Source organism: Aedes albopictus, chromosome 1 (assembly GCF_035046485.1).
Source record: "Aedes albopictus strain Foshan chromosome 1, AalbF5, whole genome shotgun sequence".
Taxonomy (NCBI): Eukaryota; Metazoa; Arthropoda; class Insecta; order Diptera; family Culicidae; genus Aedes; species Aedes albopictus.
The window spans coordinates 330,791,644-330,803,788 of NC_085136.1; the positions used below are offsets into that span (position 1 = coordinate 330,791,644).

The 12,145-nt window shown below is 46.6% G+C and overlaps 1 protein-coding gene across 1 annotated transcript; it reads left to right on the forward strand.

Moving 5' to 3' along the window:
- The first annotated feature begins 3,476 nt into the window (after window positions 1–3,476).
- LOC109414631 (synaptic vesicle glycoprotein 2B-like) lies at window positions 3,477–5,589 on the forward strand. The gene is made up of 3 exons (XM_062847343.1): window positions 3,477–4,233; window positions 4,297–4,705; window positions 4,766–5,589. Exons 1-3 carry the CDS (start codon window positions 3,681–3,683, stop codon window positions 5,343–5,345), a joined length of 1,542 nt encoding a protein of 513 aa, XP_062703327.1. The 5' UTR covers window positions 3,477–3,680; the 3' UTR covers window positions 5,346–5,589.
- The last annotated feature ends 6,556 nt before the right edge of the window (window positions 5,590–12,145 follow it).

The following is a 12,145-nucleotide window of genomic DNA, read 5'->3' on the forward strand; positions in this document are numbered from 1 at the left end:
GCCGGATCAGCGCTAATCAGGATATGTACTTCAACTGAACCTACTTCCACCCAGTTAGTTGCCTAAGCTGAGCACAGATCAGGAACGTACTCTAAGGCCATGCCACGGTTTTATGGGGCGGCAGACAGCGTCGACATTAGCCTATCCGCCGTTTCAAATCAGTGTCACCCGACCTTACTAAGAGGATAGAATGGCGTCACCATCAGCTCATTTGTGCGTAGTAACCTAAGCGTGTACCATCTCAAAACCAATTACTAAGCATAACCAGTATACCATAATCAAGAACTTACTAGCATCGCTCCTGATGTACCCGAGGCACTCCTAGCTGGGCTGTGACACTTTGGAAGCGGTGTCATGTCGCTTGTACAGAGTTTGCTTCCGGATGTGTGGAATTTCTGAAGAGAACTGCAGGTCCTCCGCCACGCCTAGGCTTACTACGCTTGAGCAAATCGTATATCCCGGTGCTCGGTCACCTCCCGGTGCCAAAGGTGGTAGTCCACACTGATGTGCGTATATGGTTCGCTTAGGAAAGCATCCTAGGCTCCCACCTACCGGCCTAGACACTCTGAAGGTTATTATGAGTAGGGATGCTCGGGAGAAAGTGATTCTGCGGTTGATGAAGCTGGAGCTGCTGGTGGTGTAGTTCAGGACCGGCGGCGATCTGGCCGCATTACTCATGGAGTGCTACCGAGATGGCTCGAAGACTACGTAATCGGTGAGGCCGGCATGGCTATGTTTTACGGCGATGAACCGATGACGTACGAGCAGGAAGAAGGATTCGGACGGCCAAGTTGAATGGATCAAAGCTAGAATAGTTGCGAAAGGCTACTCTCAGCGCTTCGGGCAAGGTTTTGAGGAAGTTTTTGCGCCCTTTGCGATGTATCAAACCTTCCGCGTTCTGCTGGCCATCTCAATGCATTGCTAGCAGTAGGAAGATGGATGTCTGGCATATCGATGTCAAATGTGTTTACCTCTACGGACTGTTGAAGAAAGACATTTTTGTGGCTCAACCACTGGGTTTCGAAGTTGCTGGGAAGGAGGACTGGGTGTGTAAGCTGAACCGGAGCATCTACGGCCTGAAGCAGGCCGCACGGGTTTGCGTGTTATATACGTCGTTTTAAAAAAGTATTCGAGAATTCATCACTTATCCGAGGTATGCACTACACGGGTAGTACGCATATCGCAAGAAATTTCTTGGCCTATCTCGATGCGTGGAAACTTCAGGCAAGGAATCGCTCAAGAAATAATAAAGCGTCGCTTCATCCCGGATCCTAGCGTGGAGCTAAAACGAAACGTCAAATCAAATGGGGCTTGCTGTGTTCAATTTCTTGACCATTCCGGTCACGGAAAAATAATGCACTGAACGAAAATTACTTGAACCGAATCGAAGAGTTTGCTGAACAACGTCGAGTGCCATCGTTCAATTGGGTCTCTAATGTACATTGCCACGAACAGCAGGCCGGATATTGCTGTTTGCGTTTCAATACTGAATCGGAAGATAAACAGTGCACTACAATCGGACTGAACGGAATTCAAGCGTGTCATGAGGTATCTTTCCAGCACAGCGAATCTTCGATAAAGTCTCACTGCACAGTGGGAAAAAATAGGTATAAAACGCGAATAAATTCAATATCTCTGCTTGGAGTGGATGGATTCGAATGAATTTTTGACACAATCTGCAAAAATCTCTACAGTTTCAGATGAAAAGGGTGTTATTCGCCGCACGATGCTGGAAATCAGTATATTGAGCTCGTTTTACCCCGAGCTCTCTTTTTCACACCTTTTTAAGAAAATCCTCATCTATTCCCGACTAGCGTGCAAAATAAATGACTTATTTAACTCGTATTTTTTTTCCCATTGTGCAATGGTGGGAGTCTACAACTGGAAGGCTTCTGTGACGCCGACTGGGCGAGTGACACCGTGGATAGAAAGTCGAACAGCGGTTCGTGTTTAGTTAGTTAATTTATCATTGCCAAGCTCAGACGTTTTCTTTCAAATCCTCCTTTCAAATCCTGTTTATGATCGAACTCATATCATACTCATTAGAGAACGAGCGTTCCCGTTAAACAGGATTGTTTCCACATTCTGAGTGCGAAGAGAACGCAGAACTATGATTATTGCTAATGCGAGGTATGCACTGCAAACGGAATCGCTCAAGTAATTTTCGTTCAGTGTATTATTTTTCCGTGACCGGAATGGTCAAGAAATTTAACACAGCAAGCCCCATTAAATTTTGATTTGACGTTTCGATTCAGCTCCGGAATAAAGCGACGCTTTATTATTTCTTGAGCGATTCCTTGCCTGAATCTTCAACGCATCGAGATAGTCGAAGAAATTTCTTCCGATCTGCGTACTATCCATTAAATTTCTTGACCATTCCGGTTACAGAAAAATAATGCACTGAACGAAAATTACTTGAGCGATTCCGTTTGAAGTGCATACCTCGCATAACCAGGGAAACATCAGTAAGTTCAACAAGTTGTCGAGCAAACTACGAACTGCTATGGTTTGGTATAGATATTGACTATACTGAACGTCGCTGGAAATCCAGATATAGTTAGAGGTTTTGGTAGCAAACGGATTGGGGTATGAGGAATCTTGGGCCTTAGACCACCTACTACTCGATCCTATTCAGCCTTCTCCATCTATAATCGATCCCATGGCGTTCAGTACTGGCAAGTAGACTCGCTATTAGCTACCGACACTACAACGAATTCACCGCAATTGAAAAAATAAATAGCTACCTACCTTATCCTATCACATAACATCCAAAACATGAGCACGTGAAACATTTACATGAAAAGTATATATTTATCTGTAGATGAGTAAATATACGCAGCTCCACTCACACAGAAGAATTATGTATCCTTTTACTGATTTTTTCAAATGGGGAACAAAACGACCCACATTGTCTGTCTGTTGTTAAGAACGCTGTTTCTGTCCCAATTCCCAAAATAAATTTAAAGTTACATTTGTTGCCATAGCAACGCATAATAAAAGTACCATCAACCTTGATTGCTGACAGTTTCTTGCTTATACACGTTTTTGTATAGACCGCGTCGGTAGAAGACCATTCTCCCTTTTGTCAAAAAACGTGAAATTTTCCATAAATCTTGATCACCGCACAGCAAAATTTGCATAATCAGCTGTCGCAAACGGACGCGCGATAAGATCCCCAAGCCTAGATTAGGCGATTCCTGCATCGTCACGACAACGTGCGCTTATCACCCGTTGTCGTAGCGATAATTACTCTATCAGCAGCGCCTACTTGATCGTCCGACTGCTCATCAACGCACACCGTGACAAGGCGGTGCCGAGGCGCATGGCCCGCAATTTTCCATTCATATTTCCGTCGCTTCCCATAGGAAGGGAACTTGGAGCGGTTCCACTTTCCGCATCGTTCCGCTCCGTCATGATGCCATTTCACAACATCCAGCGCGGATCGCGAACGCGAACGCAAACAAACTGATAACGACCTTTCGCACAGTCAGTTTGTTTAGTCAAACAAGCTCACCACCACGGAGGACGAGGGATTGTAATCTGCGCGCTAGTGATCTTTAAGATCTTGAAACGTCCCCGCAAGGAACTTCAGTTCGCGTGAAACACTCAACCGGTTCGGTCGGTTCTTCGAATCTCTCTTTTGGCACAGTTCGGCTCGGATAGTTTGTAACGGATTCGCAATGGCGCCTCCTTGCTCGGTCAGCATGGTGTTCTCGGTGGAGCCGATCAAGGCTCCCCAATGGCAGAAGCGATCGCACAGTTACGAGGAAGCCCTGGAGCTGGTCGGGTATGGACGGGCGCAGATTCTGCTGGTCATGCTGTCCGGGTTCGCCATCATGGCGTCGATCAACGAGGCCATGGGACTGAGTATCATTCTGCCGGCCAGCCAGTGCGATCTGGGGCTGGATCCCGGAGAGAAGGGCATGATAGGTGGAGCGATATTTCTGGGGATCATGGCATCGTCGTATTTCTGGGGTTTCCAGGCGGATACCCGGGGGCGACAGGTCGTTCTGAAGTACTCGTTGATCGTTACTTCGATATGCTCGGTTGCGTCGAGCTTTGCGAACGGTTTTGTGTCGCTGATGGTGCTGCGGTTTATCACGGGGGTGTGCGTTGCGGCTCCGTCCGCTACGGTTTACGCTTATCTGGGGGAGTTCTGTACGCCGAGCAGACGAGTTCAACTGATCTCCTACGCATCGGTTATGCCTTCCGTGGGAATTATCTTCGTGGCTTGTAAGTGAATCTTTGGGATTGCGATGGAACGAATTAATGATGAAACTGAATCTTCGTTTTCAGTGGTCGGCTGGCTAACACTATCCTTCGAATGGAGCTTCCCCATCTTCGATACGATCACCTATAAACCCTGGCGACTGTTATTCATCCTGTACACTATTCCCGGACTTGTGGCCGGAATCGTGTTCTTCTTCTTCCCGGAAACACCAAAGTTCCTGTTATCGCAAGGTCGAGAAGATGAAGCCTTGGCTGTGCTGAAGTGGCTGTACCGAATCAACCATGGTGCCGGTAGTGAAGGCAACTACAAGGTCGAAGCTCTCCGAACCGAAGTTGGCGAAGTCAAAGTGGAGACGCAAACCGGACTGCTGGGAGTGCTGAAATCTATGAAGGATCAGACAGTTCCTCTCCTGAAGTTCCCGTATCTGAAGTACTTCCTGGTTTCCTGCGTTCACAGCGCCAGTGCCTTCACCATGTAAGTTGTAATGATCAGCTTCTTACTTGAATATCCTCGTTAACTTCCAATTTCTTCCAGATATGGTGGTCTAGGTCTCTGGTTCCCCCAAATCATGAATCAAATCTCGTCCGATCCTTCGGATGGTACCGAGATTTGCTCCGTCCTACAGCAACAACCTGCGCCGACGAATTCTTCAATCCTAGCGATATGCGAGTCCAGTGTGGAACAGGACACCTTCATCTACACGGCAATGCTCGGAGTCTTCGGTGCCACCTACTGCATAACTCTTTCGTTTATTCTGCGAAAATTCAAAGGGTCTACCATGATGGTTCTCAACATGACCACAGCGGGAGTTGCCGGAATACTGCTGCAGTTCTTCACCAACAGCTACCTCGTGGCAGTGCTGTTCTGCGTGCAGATCATGTTCGCTGGCATCTGTGTCATGCTGGTGAACGCCCGAGCCGTATCCCTGTTTCCAACTCACGTCCGAGGCATGGCCGTTTCGTTGGTCAATATGATCGGACGGTTGAGCTGTTTTACCGCAAGTGCCGTCATAGGACTTCTGATGACTCAAAATTGCCCGCTAACGTTCTATTTCCTGTCGGGGATGCTTTTCGTCAGTGCTGCTGTGACGTTCCTTCTGCCGCCTGAGGAGTAATCGCTGCCATTGCCATGGCAACGCGTGGACCAGCCAACTGTGATGTGTCTCGAAATACCGTACAATCTGTGCAGTATTCCTGGATCCCCGCTGTCCAGAGGACCGCTTCCTAGCCTAAGAATCTACTCCAATACAATAAGACTGCTTTAAAATATATAGAAACTAGTGACGTACGGCAAACAGAAATTACTCCCAAGTCTTTACACAATAAATCTTAAACGGGAACCATTGAAAGGAAGACAAACTGCAACTTGTGTACACAAATTAAGGCTCCATTTGTAGGAACCAATTGCAAACACACTTCAATTGCAATCCCATTCAAATCAACAATCGCCTCATCCGCCTCGCTGCTGACTGCATCGCATCGCCGTCGTGTTGCTACATTTAATTTTCCCAAGCAACGCGATCAACAGCGAAGAAGGTAAGGAAATGCTTTTCTTCTGCTCGCGAACAGCCTACTTCGTCGCGGCAGGGCTTCACGCAGTTCGTTCAACACTCCGGTGAGCGCGTCATCGGTATTGATCGTAGTAGGCCTCCGTCGGCGTCGCGTCGCTTCGCACCATGTTGAGATGGGGATGGAGGATAAATTGGTACCCATTTATAAAACGCTTCTTATTGCATGCACATAGGAGGGGAGCGGTGTAATATGCGCCATTCTCTATGTAACGCCACAACAGCTATTGACACGAAAGTGAAGATTTCTCAGAAAACTAACTATTTTTACTCAGTTTCCCAGTTAGTCTCGTTAGGGGTTGTTTAACTGAATTGACTCACAAAAAGAACTAATTTTTACTTCAACTACTTTTGAATTGACTCTAAAAAAACTCCACATAAACTAAGTCACTAAATAGAAATCGTTTTGAGTGTATGTATCTTCAAAGACACTTCGCGAAACTGATTGATGAAAAAATCAGCCTTTCTGTCAGTAGGTAGTTCAACCCCTCAATCCCCCGCAAACATTTCATATTGCAATGCTGAGAAACAGTTCCTTTTCTGCTGCATTCACGCCTGATTGGTTTTACGAACCACCACCGCCGCCGTCAGTTTTTTTTTCAGTCTTTCCGAACGGTGATTGCCACATAAAAGTTTGTAAATTATTACTGCTAGATTGGTTCTCAGAGCACGACGGTGGTCAACCTTGATGATGATGACGACGAGTGTGAGTACATCAGCTTCCATGTTTCCCCTTTCTTAGATGTGAATGCATACTTTGTAGTGTAACATGCAATCCCGTACGTAACGTCTGACTTCACTCCGTCGTTGAAAGGAAAATTTCCACTTGAAACAGTGACACAAATTCGGTCAACCCAAAAAAAAGCGACACTCCACGCGGTTCTTAGTAGGCGACGGCGACGTCTGCGACAGGCACAAGCCACTTGACATTTGACCGAAAACGGATTGCTGCGATTAATGCAGAATCACGAACTCGCGCGCTGAATGGTGGCGGAATGTTCCTCTCCTGTCTGTTTTGGGGTGGGTGCGAAACGCACGCTTGCTGCGCTTGACGAAAATCGAAAGATCAACGCAGACCAAACATGTCTAAAGGTCCTATCTGCAGAAGAGAGACTCTTTTTGGTTTCCCTCTCTTTCGTTAATATCTCAGCTTTTCGTTTGAATTATGATTATCTCCTTGCATAGAACGATGGTCAAATCAATCGTCTTTTGATTTATACTGCAAAAGTAGTTGAAAAGTTTACCATTACATTGCAATAATTGAAAGAGAAAGTGAATAAAGAGAGCCTCTCAAATGCAGATAGGACCTATTGAAATGTTCGGCCTGAACGCTTACAGCAGAGAGGAAGACGTGGGAGGCAATCGCATCAAAACGAAACCAATCAGAGTCAAACGGTTGCCGACTGACGACGGCAGCTGGGGGTGCTGACACTGGCAGAGCCCAGATGGGTTTTGGGGGGATGCCCAATCAATGACGAGGTGGAAACTGAAAGCTGTTTGTTTGCATTACTTTCAGTATGGGGCTAAGCTCGGCTTTCGACAGCCACTTGTGATGTTTTGAAAGTGGGCGAATGTTTGACTTTGGCGGACACTAAGAATGCGGTCGTTTCGGTCACTTAGGTTAGTTAATAGGACGTGCATTGCGATAATATGTCATATTGAATTCATTCCGTAACACAGGACCCAGGATAAAACCTTGCAGGACTCCTTAAGTTGAGTGGAAGCACTTCCGACCCACCTCTGTCCCGTAAACTAGTACAAGCAAGCGAGGCCTTCTCATGGACTGTCGGCAAAAGACCAGCGGTGAAGCTAACGCGGTGGCCAAGCAGTGGAAAACAGTAAGTAAGAGCCCGGGCAATATCAAGTCGTAGCTCTATTCTTGATCCAGTGACCACCTCATCATCGACTGCGAATAGTTTTTGGTGGTCCGGAAGCTGTAGCAGCCGATTGTTATTAACGTGGCCAAGGAAGACCAATCTCTTCTTGTGAAAACGGGCGGTGAGCTCCATGGCGACAGCAACAAACGATTCTCGTTGCTTATGAAGGACATCCCGGAGTTGCGCGACAATTTGATGTCCATGGAGAAGCTTGCCACGGCCAGCTTACAGGAAAACTTCGTCGCCAAGGTTGCAATATTAAAGAAAAACGGTGAAGTTATCGCCACCATCAAACTGAAGGGCGGACTGTACGAGCTGTAGATTAATCTGGAACGCCCAACCGTGAATTCCTGTATGTCGGAGAAGGTTGAGCTCTGACCCATGCGGCTTGGACATTTGAGCGAAGAACTTGGCGAAGAATGAAGGCGATATCATCGAATAACCTGGTGGACGGGCTGTATGGAGATTTACGAATCCTTGGGGAGTACGGTGCTTTGATGGATCAGGGGAAGGTCTAACGGGTGAACCAAAGTCCACCGAGGTTCGGTCACTTTAGTAAAACAACATGTCCGTTGGAGTTGAAATTCTCTACACAAAGCTCGTTTGGTAGTGAAAGGATACCTGCAGCGTCAAAGCATCAACTATGAAGAAACCGTGTTTTTCCGACTGTCTGCGTTTCCTGTTCTACAAGATGGATGTTAAAACTGCGTTCTTTCATGGTGACCTGCAGGAGAACATTTATATGGGGGTGCAACACGGCGTAGACGCGAATCACAAGTCCCTGTACGGACTAATGCAGTCTACCCAAGAGTCTACCTGCTACTGGAACGATCGGCTGAATAGACACTTGCTAAAGATGGGATTCACTTGGTCATTCAAATACTACTGCCTGTACACAAAATTCACGCCAGGGGACAGGCTGGTCATAATTATGTACAAACGTCGACGACCTGTTGATCACCTGGAAAGAAGCTAACTTCAATCGTGAGGCTCAAGAAAGAACTTTCTGCCGTATTCAAGATTACCGACTGCGGTGAGGCGAACTACTTCTTGGGGAAGCTGGTGTACAACCGTGAGGAAGAAACGCTTCGACTCTAGCAAGAGACCAAAGTAACGAAGATCCTGCAGCGATTCGACATGTAAAATGGCAAAACCCCGATGGAGAAAGAACTCCATGACTGAAGCGTGACGGACCATTGACAAAGGAACCGTATTGAGAGCTGTTGCGTAATATGATGTCCATCTTCAAGCGATGCTGAATACGTTGTTTTAACCCTTTGGATCCGTATTGTTTTGTCTTCGCTGCTGCAATCTCACAGGCCTCGAACACGTCTCTTATGCTCCGTTTTATCACCGGGGTTATATTGATGTCTCCGGCTCCAAAGGGTTAAGCGTAGTGGCCAAGTATCGTGAGAATCACAGCAAGCACATCGATGTCAAACATCATGTTATTCGTAACCATGAGGAAGCGGGATGACTCCAAGTCAAGCCAGTGAGCATGCAGGTGAACTTGCGGATCTGTTTACTAAGGCGTTAGATACTTCTTGTTTCTGAGTAATGTGACGTTCCCTTTATTGGATCCTTGAGGTGCATCATACATCTCAGTGGAGCTAGGTATCAACTTGTAGGTATAATTTGATGGAAATGAATCGTAAATATGTTGATTGAATAAAGGAGAGGCACTATACTGGTAGCGATATCAGTCAGTGGGATTGGACAACGAAGCCTCGCCTGTTTTATTTTACTCGTTTCAACAGGTTATTGGCCCATGGACACCCTGGTGGTGGTTCGGATAGCGAGGAGTCTAAGATGCGGTATCCAAGGGACGATGAGGAAGCAGGCCAATACCCGATGAGGTGTCAAATTGCGATGAGGCTGGGTGCCCATATTCGTTGAGATACCGAGAGGTAGTGAGGGGATCAACACTCGGTGAGGATTGACAACTGTGTGGGACCTGCGCTGGAACCAAGAGGCAGAGGGTGCTGGCTGATCTATTGACGCTGGAGCTGGATGGCAGAAGGTACTCGGGGTGGGAGACACTTTGAGCCAGAAGGAGCTTGATATCCTTTTCAGTAGCAGACGTAGCTTGGAGCCAAGAGGAGTCTGTAAGCTCGGTGTCTGGTAGACTTCTCTTTCCAGATTTCAAACCGGTAGCTCGAGAGACCATTTACACCCTCGATGTACAACAACCGTCTGCTGTGGATGATCTTCTCGAGCACCTTCCTCGCCGTTTCGATCAAGCATATTGGCCGATTGTTGTCCGGAGGTGTTCCCCGCCTTTGGCACTAGTACATGACTCTGCCACTTCCAAACCTCTGGGAAAACTCCTTCGTCCAGGCATTACTGTATAGCAGATCTGTACACCCCGGGAACCTCTGCAATAGCTACTTTTGGCCAGGTTCAGAACTCCATCCGGATCTGGGACCTTACCCACACTAAGGGATTTTGCAATCCTCGTCATAGATCTTTCCCTCACCACCAGTCAAAGTCCCCAGCGGTCCTACGAAAGGAGCCCCTCGATAATCTTCACCAACATTTTTGGAGACTGCTCTGCACGAGCCATTATACCTCTTGTTTTGGCCGTCATGACCCTGTAGGCATTACCCCACGGGTTCGTTTTGACTCTCTGAGAGTGACCCTCATAGTCATAACTTAGTCTTCAGCGCACCTTTTCCAGTCGCTAATGGAATCTCTTGTCCATGCTGCTCCGTATCAGTACCTCGCCATTGTACTATGATGTGTTCCACCTGTGAAGATTAGTCGTCCCTTCCTCTGCCCACTACCTGCTGTTTTTGTAGTGAATGCTGCAGCAAGTCGTAAAGGAATGGCTATAAGTGTATGCATCATATCATATATCCTCTAGTTCAGTATTTCTCAAACTTCTTTACCGACGCGTGTATTTCTTATGGACTCGTGGGTCGCGACCTATAGTTTGAGAAAGGCGGCTCTAGTTTTAACTGCTTCTTAGGCCAGGATTACAACATCAGCCAGATCGGCATCGAGAATAATCGGTGCATCTAGCAGGATCTGGCTCGCTGGTTCGTAAAACGGCTTACCAATTCCACGACCCAGACATTGAAGTCATCCGCTAGTACCACTGCGCCCTGCCCAGTATCTAGACGAATCGCCATACAGTCCAGCATCTACGTGAACTGTTCGGTCGACTACCGTTGAGACGCATAGCAACTACTGAAGAAGACCCCGTTGACCGTGGCGATCACGAAGCTTTTGTAGCATGAAGAAACCATTGTGCATTCTCCGTATTGCCGCTATTTTAGACCTATCCTCAACTCAGTTACCGATACCGGTGGGTACTGCCACTTTAGCAGCTGTCTGTTACAGCAGTTGCTGGGCTGCGTCACAGTAATTCAGGCTCAGCTGCGTTACCTGCACTTTAAATAGTCAACTGAGGCTCTCTTGTAGGCCTGGAAGTTTTGGCGTCCCGTCAAGTGTTTGCTATTCACGGGGTTTAAGAACAAACCAAGCACTTGGAATGGTTTGAAACCTGGTGTGTATCAGTGGAGAATACTTGTAGGGCCTGGATCAGTGACGTACTTACACAAGTGCATGGAGAAAGGAGAGACGACCTGACGCGAGAGGACTTTGGGTTGTGGAGTGCGCGAGGGGACGTGGTTGGTAGCAGTTGCGATTAGGAAGCGGAGAATTCGGATTCTGGCGATTACTGTAGCGGAAACTATCAGAAATGCGGTCATCGACGATACTACAAAGGGCGACGAGGATGAAAAACCGTGAGTAAATAAAACGAATCAAACTGCTTAGGGTGCTATTACACTCTTTGCCCAGACGCCAAATATTTGACCACTTTTGACAGATAAATTTTGGCAGGTTGTTTGGCTCTGGTTGTCCCTATTCGTTTTTCGAGAGTGACAAATATTTTTGTTTTCCGGGTACACCTTAGTCAAAATTTAACTGTCAAAAGTGGTCAAATATTTGGCATTGGTCAAAGAGTGTCATACTAGCTTTATTATTTGAACGAAAAGCAAATGAAAACAAAAAAACAAACGATGAGGGAGAGGGGCTGAGTGACGTCTTGCTGAATGCCCAACTGTAATTGAAAACAGGTTCGGAAAAGGGCAGTCGTGACAAATTACATGTACATGGAAAATTTGCAGGTTTTACTGATGTTGTGTGGATGATAATTCACTAATTGTTTGTCGAACGTTTTAGATTTTTTTTTCGGTTTCATTATGGATTGATTGGATAGCGTCTGAGACTAATAACAGTAAATGTAAGAATAAGCTATTTTACGAGACGTTTCACTTGTGGGCCGCTGATTGTTATTATTTACATTTAATGTTTATGTTTTGCTGAAAAGTAGCCTAACATAATGAATACGTTCATCACATTTTTGTTGGCAAATATGCTTCCGTTTTTAATGTGACGTGAATCGATCTGCCGGGCTGCTCGATATCACCAGCAGGCTAGGAAACATCCCTGCTATCTGCTATT